At 39.4% G+C, this 12,934-nt stretch overlaps 1 protein-coding gene across 1 annotated transcript; it reads right to left on the bottom strand.

Annotated features, from left to right (window-relative positions):
- Positions 1 to 1,837: 1,837 nt before the first annotated feature.
- On the bottom strand, positions 1,838 to 4,991 carry LOC114283142 (uncharacterized). The gene is made up of 7 exons (XM_082872078.1): positions 4,258 to 4,991; positions 3,901 to 4,142; positions 3,694 to 3,853; positions 3,392 to 3,535; positions 2,626 to 2,824; positions 2,404 to 2,512; positions 1,838 to 2,124 (listed from the first exon to the last, which is right to left on the bottom strand). The coding sequence occupies exons 1-7, from the start codon at positions 4,989 to 4,991 to the stop codon at positions 1,838 to 1,840; spliced, it is 1,875 nt and encodes a 624-aa protein (XP_082728204.1).
- Positions 4,992 to 12,934: the final 7,943 nt, after the last annotated feature.

Here is a 12,934-nt window from a genome sequence, read left to right on the forward strand (position 1 = left end):
ATTCTTCTCTTTGCTTCTTGAGGTAAACTCTCACTCTCTAATTATCTCTTCCTCTCACATTTGGAGCTTTACGTTGGGAAATAAGAGTGTCAAAAACATGAATTAGAGAAATAGAAGTGGTCTTGTATAAGCCCACTTAGTGACACTTAATTAATTGGCCTAAGGTAAGCTAAGTAGCATTAATTATTCTAATTTATCCGTTCCAAATCGAATTTTAGTTAAATCTACCATAAAATTCTATAAATTCCATATAACACATATACCAAATTAATTTCGTGATCGAATGCCGATAAAGCCTTCGATTCACAAAAGGTAACAGAAATTTCAAATAGATACTCCTACAATAAACAGATAAAACATAAATAATGCACCACATATGCAATTAATTCAAAATCTGATCTTAATAACTTATTAGGCATATTAAATCATGGATTATCGTTAATCTTTGAGTCGGGGTTGTTAGAGTCTTCCCCTCTTAAAAGAGTTTGGTCCTCCAAACTCGAATTACCTTCATTTTAGAAGAATACCGGGTCCAAAGGAAACAGTTCAGGATATCTTTTCATCATATCTTCTTCTGTTTCCCATGTTGCATAAGTTCCTCCATGATTCTACCAATCGACCTTCACTAACGGGATTTCTTTGTTCCTTAATCTTTTGATCCGACGATTAACAATCTGTATTGGCCTCTCCTCATAGGTGTAGTCATCTTTCAAAAGCACATGTGTTGGCTCAATCACATGTAGTGGATCCCTCAAATACTCTCAAAGCATAGATACGTGAAAAAAATTAAGCATATGCTCCATGATCGGGGACAAGGCTACCCGATACGTTACTGGGTTGATTTTCTCCAGGACTTCATATGGTCCAACATATCTTGGTGCCAACTTGCCTTTTACTCCGAATCGCGTTTGACCTTTCATCGGAGTTACCTTGATGAACACATGATCTCTGACTTCATATTCCCTATCACGCCTCCGAACATCAGCATAACTCTTTTGCCGGCTCTGTACAGTTTTCAGTCTCTGCTGAATCAGCTTTACGTTTTCAGTGGTTTCTTGCGCAAGTTTTGGTCCCAACAATGGTCTGTCGCCTACTTCGGCCCAGCAAATTGGAGATCGGCACTTCCTACCATACAAAGCTTCATAAGGAGCCATTCCGATGCTTGAATGGTAACTACTGTTATACACAAACTCATCCAAGGGCAAATAGGTCTCCCAATTTCCTTGGAAATCTAACACACACATTCTGAGCATATCTTCCAATGTTTGATTGGTTCGTTCAGTTTGACCATCTGTCTGTGGGTGATAGGCGTTACTCAACCTCAATTCTGTCTCCAAAGTCTGTTGCAAACTCTGCCAAAATCTTGACACAAACTTTGAATCACTGTCAGATACAATAGATACTAGCACCCCATGCAATCTCATAATCTCATTCATATAAATATTGGCCAATTTGTCAGCATTGTTAATAGATTTAACAGGCAAAAAATGAGCAAACTTAGTTAAATGATCCATAATGACCCAAATAGAATCCATACCTCGGGAAGAGTGAGGCAATACCACAATGAAGTCCATGTAATGTGCTCCCATTTCCATTCCGGTATTGGAAGCGGCTATAACAAACCAGCGGGTCGTTGATGTTCGACGTTAACTTGTTGACAATGTAAACATCTAGCCACAAAATCTGCAATGCACTTTTTCATTCCAGGCCATCAAAAATTCTGTCTCAAATCATGATACATCTTTGTGTTCCCTAGATGCATGGAAAATTTGGTGCTGTGAGCTTCGGTCATAATACGCTTTCTAAAATCAGAGGAATCTGGTACACAAAGTCTATTCTAAAATTTCAACACATTATTCTTAAACACAAACCCCGGCCTCGGCTTTGAGTCAAATTCTTCCACAATCTTTTCCAAGTACGCATCTTCGAGTTGTTTCTGTTTGATTTCTTCAATGATTGCAGGATGAGTGGAAATGGCAGCTAAAATCCCATATTGCTCTCGCAAAACAATTTCAATCTCATTCTTTTCCAGGTCATCTAGCAATTCTTTTTGACTGGAAAGTAAACATGACAAATTTCCAATCGACTTTCGGCTCAAGGTGTCAGCTACAGTATTAGCTTTTCCTAGATGATACAAAATTTACAAATCATAGTCCTTGATCAATTCCAGCCATCTCCTTTGTCTCATATTCAATTCTTTCTGAGTGAAGAAATACTTGAGGCTTTTGTGGTCCGTGTACACTTCACAAGTCGCTCCATACAGATAATGTCGCCAAATTTTCAAGGCAAACACTACAACTGCCAGTTCAAGATCATGTGTTGGTTAATTCTTTTCATGTGGATGGAGTTGCCGAGAGGCATAAGCAATTACTTTCTCATTTTGCATTAACACACACCCTAAACCTTTGTAGGAAGCGTCACTGTAAATCTGAAACCCATCAATACCATTGGGCAAAGTTAAAATCGGTGCAGTTACTAGTCTGGTCTTCAACTCATAAAAGGCTAACTCTCGCTATTCATTCCAATCAAATGATACATTTTTCTAAGTTAACTGGGTCAATGGGATGGCAAGTTTTGCCAAGTCTTTCACGAATCTTCTGTAGTAACCTGCAAGTCCTAGAAAACTTCTATCACATTTGTCGGTTTAGGCCAGTCCACAATGGCTTCCATTTTCTGTGGGTCAATAGAGATACCATCCTTGTTGATTACGTGTCCCAAAAATGTTACACTGCCAAGCCATAATTCACATTTGGACAATTTCGCATATAGTTTCTTTTCTCTTAGAATCTGTAACACAGTTCTTAAGTGATTCTCATGATCTTCCCTGCTTTTAGAGTAAATCAAAATATCATCAATAAATACAACGACGAATTCATCCAGAAATGATTTAAACACTCTATTCATAAGGTCCATAAAGGCAGTAGGTGCATTAGTCACCCCAAACGGCATTATTAAAAACTCATAATGTCCATATCTAGTTCTGAATACAGTTTTCTTTATGTCTTCCGCCTTAACTTTTAACTGGTGATACCCAGATCTAAGGTCAATCTTGGAAAACACTTGAGCTCCCTGAAGTTGATCAAACAAGTCATCTATTCGGGATAGAGAGTATTTGTTCTTGATAATTACTTTGTTCAATTCCCGATAATCTATACATAACCTCAAAAATCCATCTTTCTTCTTAACAAATAGGACTAGAGCACCCCAAGGTGAAGTGCCTGGATGGATGAATTTCTTGTTTAGCAGTTCCTACAGTTGAGTTTTTAATTCTTTCAATTCTAAGGTTGACATTCTATAAAGGGTCTTGGAAATAGGTTGTGTTCCCGGAGTCACTTCAATAGTGAATTAAATCTCTCTATCAACTAAGTCTCTAGGCAAGTCATTCGGAAACACATCAGGAAATTCACAAGCAACAGGGATAGTTTCCACATTAGTACTATCAGATGATGTAGTCAATATACAACACAAGTTGCCCCTACATCCCTTCCTAAGCAATTTAACAGCGTTCATGCCAAAATCAAGTATAGGGGAGGAACTACCCCATTTCCAGTAAAAATAAATTCAGGCATATCCAGTGGTTTAAACACAACAGATTTACTTGCATAATCAATAGTAGCACAGTATTTAGTCAACCAGTCCATGCCCAAAATACAATCAAAATTATCAATGTTCAAGGGCAACAAGTCAACATACAATGTTATATCACCAATCACAATATCACATGCCGGATAAACATAAGCACATATCATAGAACCCCTAGACGATGTAGATATAGATAACACATATGTCATAAGTTCTAGTGGTCTAGTTAATTTTTGAGACAAAGCATGCAATACGAAGGAATGCGTAGAACCTGAATTATCAGTACACATGCATATTGAGAACATACAGGGAGTATACCTGACACCACAGTTTCAGCGTTCTGTAGGTCACCAGGCACTAAGGCAAACACTCGACCTTGTCTCAGAGGTTCTTTCTCAGCATTAGCTTTTGCATTTGTTTTGACTATAGAAGCAGACGCACCTAAACTCACCATAGGATGGCTGGCATTCTCAAACCCAAGTGGGCAATCTTTCACTACATGGCCTGTCCTTCCATATCGGAAACAAGCACCGGATGCTCGGTAGCATACACCCCTCTGCCTGACAATCAGGACAAACCGAAATAGATGCACTACTCTGACTCGAGCTGCTTGTAGACCCCGTATTCTGCTTCTTACTTACCTGAAAACGGCATTTTCTGAAACCATACCCAGACCTTTTTCCTCTCCAATCAGTTGTTGTTGTTGTTGGGGCCTTATTTTGTCTCATGGCGGCTAGTGTGGCTTCTGTCATTAAGGATCTATCAAGAACTTGCACATACGTTGGCAACTTTAGTACACCAACTTGATCAAATATGTCTAAGTCCAATCCTTTATCAAATTTGCGGGCTTTCTTGTAGTCTGTGTCCACCACATGAGGAGCAAATCTGGCTAATTCAGTGAACTTTGCCTCGTACTCGGCTACAGACATTCTGCCTTGCTTGAGCTCTTGGAATTCAAACATTTTTCGGTTCCGAAAACATTGAGGAAAATACTTTTCATAAAAGATCTCATTAAATCGAGCCCACATCATATTTCCATTGGTATTCCGAATCAGTAACCACCATCTCCGAGCTTCGTCTTTAAGAGTATAGGTGGCCAATAAAACCTTCTGAGTCTCGGTACAGGGAAATACCTCAAACAGTTTTTCCATCTCAAACAACCATGTCTCTGCTTTCAATGATTCAATTCCACCAAAGAATGTTGGCGGTTTGATCTTCATGAATTTGTATGTCAGGTTGATAACATCATTATTATCTGTTTTGGCTTGTACCGACAGAGGCGGAGGGAGCAAAGGTTGTTGTCTTTGTTGTTGCATCATAGCTTCAGTCAATGCCACAAGCATCTGTTCCATTCGGCTTATGCAAGCCTCTGAAGATTCACTTATATGATTTCCCCTTGCATTCTCCATGTTGCTATAGAGACACCAAATAATAATAAACATAGGAATAATTTCATTCATTTCTTTTAATTCATTTACTCAGATTTGCATTCAGTTTTTCTTATCCATTTGGATTACCACACACTCACACATGCAGATGGAATGCCCCTACTTCTTACTAGGACATCCTAAGCTCATATGGACCTGTGTGTGCGGGACAACACGTGCTCTGATACCACTCCGTCACTACCCAAACCCGCCCCTATGGGTCTATGGGTTTAGCATCGTAACCGGCCAGTAATCCTTGGATTACCAAAGGCCTCTTAACAGAATATCATATAGTTAGGGGCTACGAAAGCAAATATACGAAATATACGTGGTCCAATGAGCTGTGATGACGTACATGGGACATAATTTAAAATTTTATACTCGTATATGTGACGTTGTAAAAGCATCAGTCTTACATCACTTGAGCCATTTATACAAAACTTTTAAACACATGTTCAGTCCAGACATAAACATTTAGGAGGTACAAAAGTTCCAAAACACAAAAGCTTAGGCAGATCTCAAAAAGAAACCTCCACGAGAGGCACGATAGCTGGCTGACACCAAAACTCCAGGCGGCAGTTTAGGCCTGGTCACACTCCTGCTCGCTTACATACATAATACAACTAGTGAGCGAAAGTCCAGTGAATAATAACGGAGTAAAGGGTTTTAATTAATGATGTCCATACAAATTCAGAAACCATAATTTAGATTCGTAACAGATTCATTTCTATATTTTTGTTCCGATCATATACAGAAATCAGAGTTCATGCTTAATCATACATGGTACATCCATTAGCGCTAACAGAATAGATGCAGAACATATGGTGGTTATGAATAACCAGTTCTTTACCGGAACCTCCGGATCCGGGTAACAGAAAATAAACATGTTGAGCCCCATGACGGAGCCTCTAGTACGGGTAACAGAGTGCATACATATTAAGTTCCATAATGGAACTTCTGCTACCGGGTAACAGCTAACATATATCACATGATGCTAAGGATGCCACGAATACATTGTCAGAAATTGGACAATCATTCATTGTACAGAACATAACATTTCAGAAAACATATCTTATTTTATCACACAGAAAATAAATAAAGTTGAACATAGCTTTACTAAGTTATTACTCACAATTGGCTTCGGGTGCAGACAGATAGAACAGGCTAATCAAACGGTCTACGGCATGTGGCCTACATTAACACATAACAAATACACCTTTGAAACACACATTGGAATGCATCTAACCCATTACGTTCTTGTTCTTAGTGTGTCTCTACCCTTATTCTTATTATGGTGCCTTGACCATGGCCTAGGAATGCCTAGGATGAAATGAGGATACAAAAATTAAACTCAAAATCATTTTTCAAAACTTGCTGAAGACAGGGTCCACGCTCGAGTGGACATGCAAAAAGTGAGGATTCACTCGAGCGTGACTTCCTTAGCTCGAGCGGACAGTAAACTCTTGAAAAAGTTCTGGTTGCTTATTTTTCACGCTCGACGGACGCTCAATCTCCGCTCGAGCGTGAGACTCAGGCCCTCACTCGAGCGTGACTTCTCTTGCTCAAGCGTACTACAAAACATATGAACTTCTGGATACATGCATTTTACGCTCAAGCGGGTAGCATGTCGTTCGAGTGGAAGTGTACGCATTCAGAGTGCTTCGCTCGAGCATGAACTCCTACACTCGAGCGTAGGTTCAAATTTTGAAATTTCTAGATTTGATCTCCAAGATTCAAACTTAACCCAAACACTTCAAAACTCATCCTCTTGGGTCAAAATTCTGGAAAACATTTAGATATTCACAAAACATCATGATTTAAAGATCCTTTCATGAAATCAAGGCACAAAAGCATGCCAATTGTTCACAAACTCAACTTAAACTTCATGAACTCTCCAAAAACATGACATGCATGAAATGATTGAGCTTCAAGTTTCCAAATCATGATCAAATGAAATGAGAGGATGGAAAACATGATGAACTCTTACAACTAAGCTCAATTTATGACATGCACGAGAGAATTCCTAGTAAACATGCTCCAAATGTAATGAAATGTACATGCATGTATGAATTGGTCTTCCTTCCTACTTTTTAAGCTTGGTTCTTACATCTCCTAGCTTAATTCACTTAAATTCAAGGGTGAATTAACTCCACTTCAAGGTGGTAAGGTTGAGCTCTTACCTAGGCTACTCAATTAAGCTCCACTTAAGCAAAATCTTGAGCAATTCACTAAATCTCCTAGCATTTCTGCCCTTTGCTTCTTGAGGTAAACTCTCACTCTCTAATTCTCTCTTCCTCTCACGTTTGGAGCTTTAAGTTGGGAAATAAGAGTGTCAAAAACATATATAAGAGAAATAGAGGTGGTCTTATATAAGCCCACTTAGTGGCATTTAATTAATTGGCCTAAGCTAAGCTCAGTAGCTTTAATTATTCTAATTTAATCGTTCCGAATCGAATTTTAATTAAGCCTACCATAAAATTCTATAAATTCCACATAACACATATACCAAATCAATTTCGTGATCGGATGCTTTCGATTCACAAAAGGTAACAGAAATTTCAAACAAATACTCCTGCAATGAACAGATAAAACATAAATAATGTACTACATATGCAATTAATTCAAAATTCGATCTTAATAACTTATTAGGCATATTAAATCATGGATTATCGTTAATCTTTGAGTCGAGGTTGTTACAACCGCTGCCTCAGATGCCTGTACACCTTGATCATCTTTGGTTTCTCTGCATGTGCGACTCAGACGCTGCGGATCGTTGTAGATCTGAAATATTCTCTCTCTTACTCTCCCGATATACTCCACTGCCCGACAGAGATGCCGCCGCCGATCTGAGGGGCTTTCAATTTGCTGGATTTGTAGCAAATCTGAGATTTGGGGCTTCGGGCCGCGGTTCATTGTAGATCTGTTCATATTTTTTTGGTTTGTAGAAGAACGCAAAGGATGTGTATATATGTATGAGTTATTGTTGTTAATGATGAAACAGATTAAAAAATAAAATTGGCAAATAGATCAAATCTATTCAAAATTTGAACAGATATGTTCAAAAGTTGAATAACTAATAAAAATTTTAAAAAATAAAACATATTTGTTTTAAATCGATTTCTCTTGTGAAAATAACATAGATCACACAAAAATCTCTATTGATTTGGACAGATCACATAGATCTCTTTTGAAAATCCAAAGTTGAACAAATATATGTGAATTTTATATATAAAAAAAAGACATGTAACAAATAAGAAAAATAATTTTGCAGTTGATTATGAATGTTTAGGTTTTGGTTAGAGTTGGTGGATGGTTTAACTTTTTATTCCATAAATTGATCTCTTTTAGCACTGAACTGATTGAGGAACCAAAGCACTCTTGAGTCTTTTTTCAAATAGTGAGTTTGAACAATTCTATAGAATAGTTGATTTTTAACTGATAAAATAATAGATTTACTCAAAAAATTGAACAGATAAGTCAAATAATTCAACACGAAAAAAATATGGAATTAAAATTTGAACAAATAGCTAAAAAAATTTAATAGATAGATATAAATTTGAACGAATAGTCAAATTAAACGAACAAAAAAATTGAACAAATATATATATATATATATAATTGATCAGATAGAAAAAAAATTGAACAGATAGTCAAAAAAATTGAACAGATAGTGAAAAAAATTGAATAGATAGTGAAAAAAATTGAACAGATAGTCAACAAAAAACTTCAGAGTAAAATTGAAAATAATTTTTTTTTTAAATAAATAAAACAATTTCTAACAAAACTATTTCACAAAGAATGGACCTCTCACCAATAAAAAAATATTCACAAGGCTTAATGCCTTATAAACTTCTTATCTTGGACTTTTCAACAATTGTCTCGTTTATATATAATTATGACAAGCAACCACAACTACGACGACCACCATCACACCACCGCTACAATTATTAACACTATACCACTGCTATCACCACTACCATCATCATTGTTATTGTTCCAATAAGTATCAACATTGTTTCACTACAATACAATCGCCACCACCACTAACACCACCTTTCTACCACGACTACAACAACTATGACAACCCTTCTTCTCCATAATCATTGCCATTGCTACCATCAATCTACCACCATAATCACCACCATTGTTGCCACCCTCTTTTGATCCTCACTACATTACTCTTCTACTATCACTACAACCATTGTCTTTCCACTTCCACTACCATTGTCATTGGCGTTATAGCTACCGCCGCCGCCACCACTACCATTGGCATTGGCGTCATAGCTACTGCCGCCCCCGTTACCACCACCATCACTATCTCACCATTATAATTTAAAAATTAAAAGATACAATTTGAAAATAATAAATTTCAAATTCGATCTTGTATATATCAAACAACTTGTTATAGTTTCAACACTTAAAATTTGTATCAAATAACTTTTGAGCTTAAAAGATTCAACATTCAATTTTAGTACTTAATTTTCAATTTTATCAAACATCACCTACGTCTCATTATGCAATTAGAACTAAACTACAATCAAACCCATAGAACTTGATTATACAAGTGATTAATAGAGAATTCAGGAAAATCATTTATAATATCGAATTTTCTTTGTTTTGGTAAATGAAGTACAATTCACACTGCTTCAGCTTCGCTGTGTAGCTTTCGCTTTCTTCTTGAATCTTTCTCATCATTCTCCCTCTCTCAAACCCTAAACCCTAATCCTCTTTCTTTTACTGCTCACATTCTCTGATTTTTCCTTTCGATCTCCGTAGTCGCTGTGCGGACCAGTTTCTGCAATAGAGTAAGATGGAACTTCGTGGATGAACCCTGGTGCACCGATGGGTGAAGGCCTGCACAAGGAACAAATAGTTAGGCTGCCCGACCGAGGGTTGGTCGGAAACCCCTTTGACGATCGAGTCAGTACCGAAGTTTGGTAGAGACAAGATAGAGAAGACCAATCTGTTTCTAGAGTCAAGAGATCACCCCTTTCAAGGAGAGTAAGGTTACCTTTTATAAGGACCATATGATTGATTCATCAAGCTCCCTCGTTCTCCACCTGGTCCTCAACCGTGATGGTAGCACATCCCTTAATAGAGGGGAGCAAGTTCTGTTATTCGCGGGCACCCCGTGCCTTTTACTTTACATGGTATTGATTGATCTATTAGTACTCATGTTTCATGGAGTGGGAGCCTTGGAGCCCAAGTTATGGACTTACCCACTTCAGTGTGGGGAGTGGTGCTAGGGCCAGGCCCATGGTCTTCCCCTCTTCGGAGTGGGAAGTGGGCCAAGACTGATCCCTTAGCTCGGTCCATCATAGAGTGGAGAGAGAGAGCCCACTTCAGAGTGGGGACCTTCGTCTAGTCCAATGAGGCTCTATACAAATAGGCTTGAGTACGGAGTGGGGACCTTCGTCTAATCCAATAAGGTTCCATACAAATAGGCTTGAGTATAGAGTGGGGACCTTCGTCCACTTGAACGAGGTTCCATATAAATAGGCTTGAGTAATTGTGCCCCATTCATTTTCCCCATGGCTAGCACTAAAAATTATTGAGTGGAAACCATTATTTGTATCTCAGCCCAAATTGCTCAAACTTTACATCAGCCTTCAAATTTATTTATTTATATATATATATATATTTATTGTTTTTTTTTTGTTTGTGCAAGTGTTGGAGTTCGGCTAGTTAGACATCGTCATTTTGTAAAGCCGAGCTCCTCTTTTTGTAATGGATGCTTTATAGTAATGCCATGCTTTGTTGCATTTTTGTATGTCTTGAACTTCAATTTCTAATTTTTGCTTGCATGTGTTATGCATGCCCCCGGCCGAGCAGGGGCTCTCTAGAGAAGGAGGCCGCCTGTTTGGTCTGACTAGGCTCCGTGCCGTAGAAAAATTAGAAGAAAGAACTTTTGATGCCCCCAATCCGAGCAGAGGCGCCGTAGGGAAGGAGACCTTTTGTTCGGTAAAACTAGGCTTTGTGCCTTAGAAAAATTTGAGGAAAGAATTTTCCATGCCCCCCGACCAAGCAAAGGCTTCATGGCCGAGCAGACCGTCTAATCGGGCAAAATAGGTTTTGTGCCTTAGAAAAATTGAAAGAAAGAACTTTGCATGCCCCCAGTAGATAGGGCGTCTAATCGAGCAAACCAGGCTTTGTGCCTTAGAAATGTCTAGTTGGATTCGGCCGAGTATTTCGTTGCTCGGCCTTTACTTGATTCAGTGAAGCTTAACTCATTATAGAGTGTAACTCGGCTCTGCGTTGAGCACGAGTTGTTACCATGGACCATGCTTTCAAGTAACGATACTTGGCACAAATTCCACCAAGCTATACCACTTGGCACTCTACTCCAACCGAAGGGCCGAGTTTGCAGGCTGGGGTGTAGATTAAGACCTGTAACCCGTTCTTGCTCAATTGCCAAGCGAAAATATGTATGACACATATAAAAGCGTTGAAAATATGTACCACACAAATGTTTTTTAGGGCATCAGTGTGAGGATGTTGGATTCCTTACCGATCGATGTAGAGATGACGTTGATCACTAGCTTTAGGGCTTGGTCCTCTGGTGGAGGGGCTGGGGGCTGTCCCTATTTTGCCCTTATCTTTTCCACATCAATCGATTGCTGGAGGTGGTCGATAGTGACCAAGTCTATAAGATGCCTCTTAAGGTCTCTGCAGTTCTGCGTCTTATGCCTCTCTCACAATGGTAGGTGCCCCGCCACTACTGGTTACACTGAGCAGGGTCCCCGATCATCTTAGGAGGCCAAACAAAGTAGGGTTCTCCCTTGATTTTTTCCAAGAGCCTGTAGATCGGCTCCGTGAACATAGTGGTTATGGCCTCGTAGGATCTACTCCTTTCTTCTTTGGTTTGTATGGTCGGTTGCTTATTTTGGCCATACCTCCTTCTTTGGCCGTCCCTCCTAGGTTATTCAACCCTATGTTGCCAAGAGGCTTTAACTCCGTCATCTACAACTGACACTTGTATAGAGGCTGTGTCATCTTCCGCACGGGCTCGCTCTTCTATTCAAGCCCTCAGCTCTTTCAAGTCAGAGGAGGGTCATTTTGTCAATGACTTCCTGAGCTTATATGAATGGAGGAGGCCTTGTTTGAAATATAGAGCTACCAACAGCTCACTACAAACATCTTCTTCCAAATCGCCATATGCCTCCCAATATCGCTTAGCGTATTCGCGCAAAAACTCCTTTTTATCCTTCTAAGTATTGAACAAGGTATCCAATCCCTTCGGGATTCGACTATTAGAAACAAACTGTGCGAGGAAGGCTTCGGAGAGCTGAGCCCAATCATAGATTGATTGAGGAGGAAGCTTGTCATACCATCGGAGGCCGTGCTCACCAAGGCTAGAGGCAAAAATCTTGCACATGAACGCATCATTTTGATTCCAAAGTGACATCATTTGGCGATAATGGCTGATATGAGTCAGGAGGTCTGACTTCCCATCATAGAGAATGAATTTCGGTGGAATGTACTTATGAGGAGCTTCTACCGCTTCAATCTAGGGCAAATGGGGGAAGAGACTAGTCGATCCAGAGCACGAAACTCTATCTAATGAACGGACCAATCTAGATGCTCCTTTTCCCTTTCTAATCGCCGTTCTCCTAGTTTGTTTGACCATCGCTCATCCCCTTGGTTGTCATTCAACCATGTCCTCAAGTCACAAGGTCGCTCGTCACGACGGCGCAGAGGATGAGAGATTGCTGAATAATGACTGATGGAGTTTTGTCTCTTGCGAAAGTCTTCTCGCGAATTCTCTGTCCTACTACTGGCTTCCTCACTGCGTACCGGAATCGGCCGGCTACGTTCACCACGAGCAGGACCGTAGTTAGACCGTACGTCATGGAGGCAGTAGAGGAGCGTGCCTCCATTACTGCGACTGTCTCCCTCCGGACTTCCTTGGCTCACCCTGAGGTACC

The sequence above is a fragment of the Camellia sinensis genome, chromosome 5, assembly GCF_055761805.1.
Source record: "Camellia sinensis isolate YWXY chromosome 5, ASM5576180v1, whole genome shotgun sequence".
Lineage (NCBI taxonomy): Eukaryota > Viridiplantae > Streptophyta > Magnoliopsida > Ericales > Theaceae > Camellia > Camellia sinensis.

Coding starts and splice junctions, on each gene's coding strand:
- LOC114283142 (XM_082872078.1), bottom strand. CDS start 4,991: ATGGAGAATGCAAGGGGAAATCATATAAGTGAATCTTCAGAGGCTTGC. Junction 3,536..3,693: donor GTGATTGGTGATATAACATT/GTATGTTGACTT, acceptor GAAATGGGGTAG/TTCCTCCCCTATACTTGATT. Junction 2,125..2,403: donor CAGTGACGCTTCCTACAAAG/GTTTAGGGTGTG, acceptor TGTATCATCTAG/GAAAAGCTAATACTGTAGCT.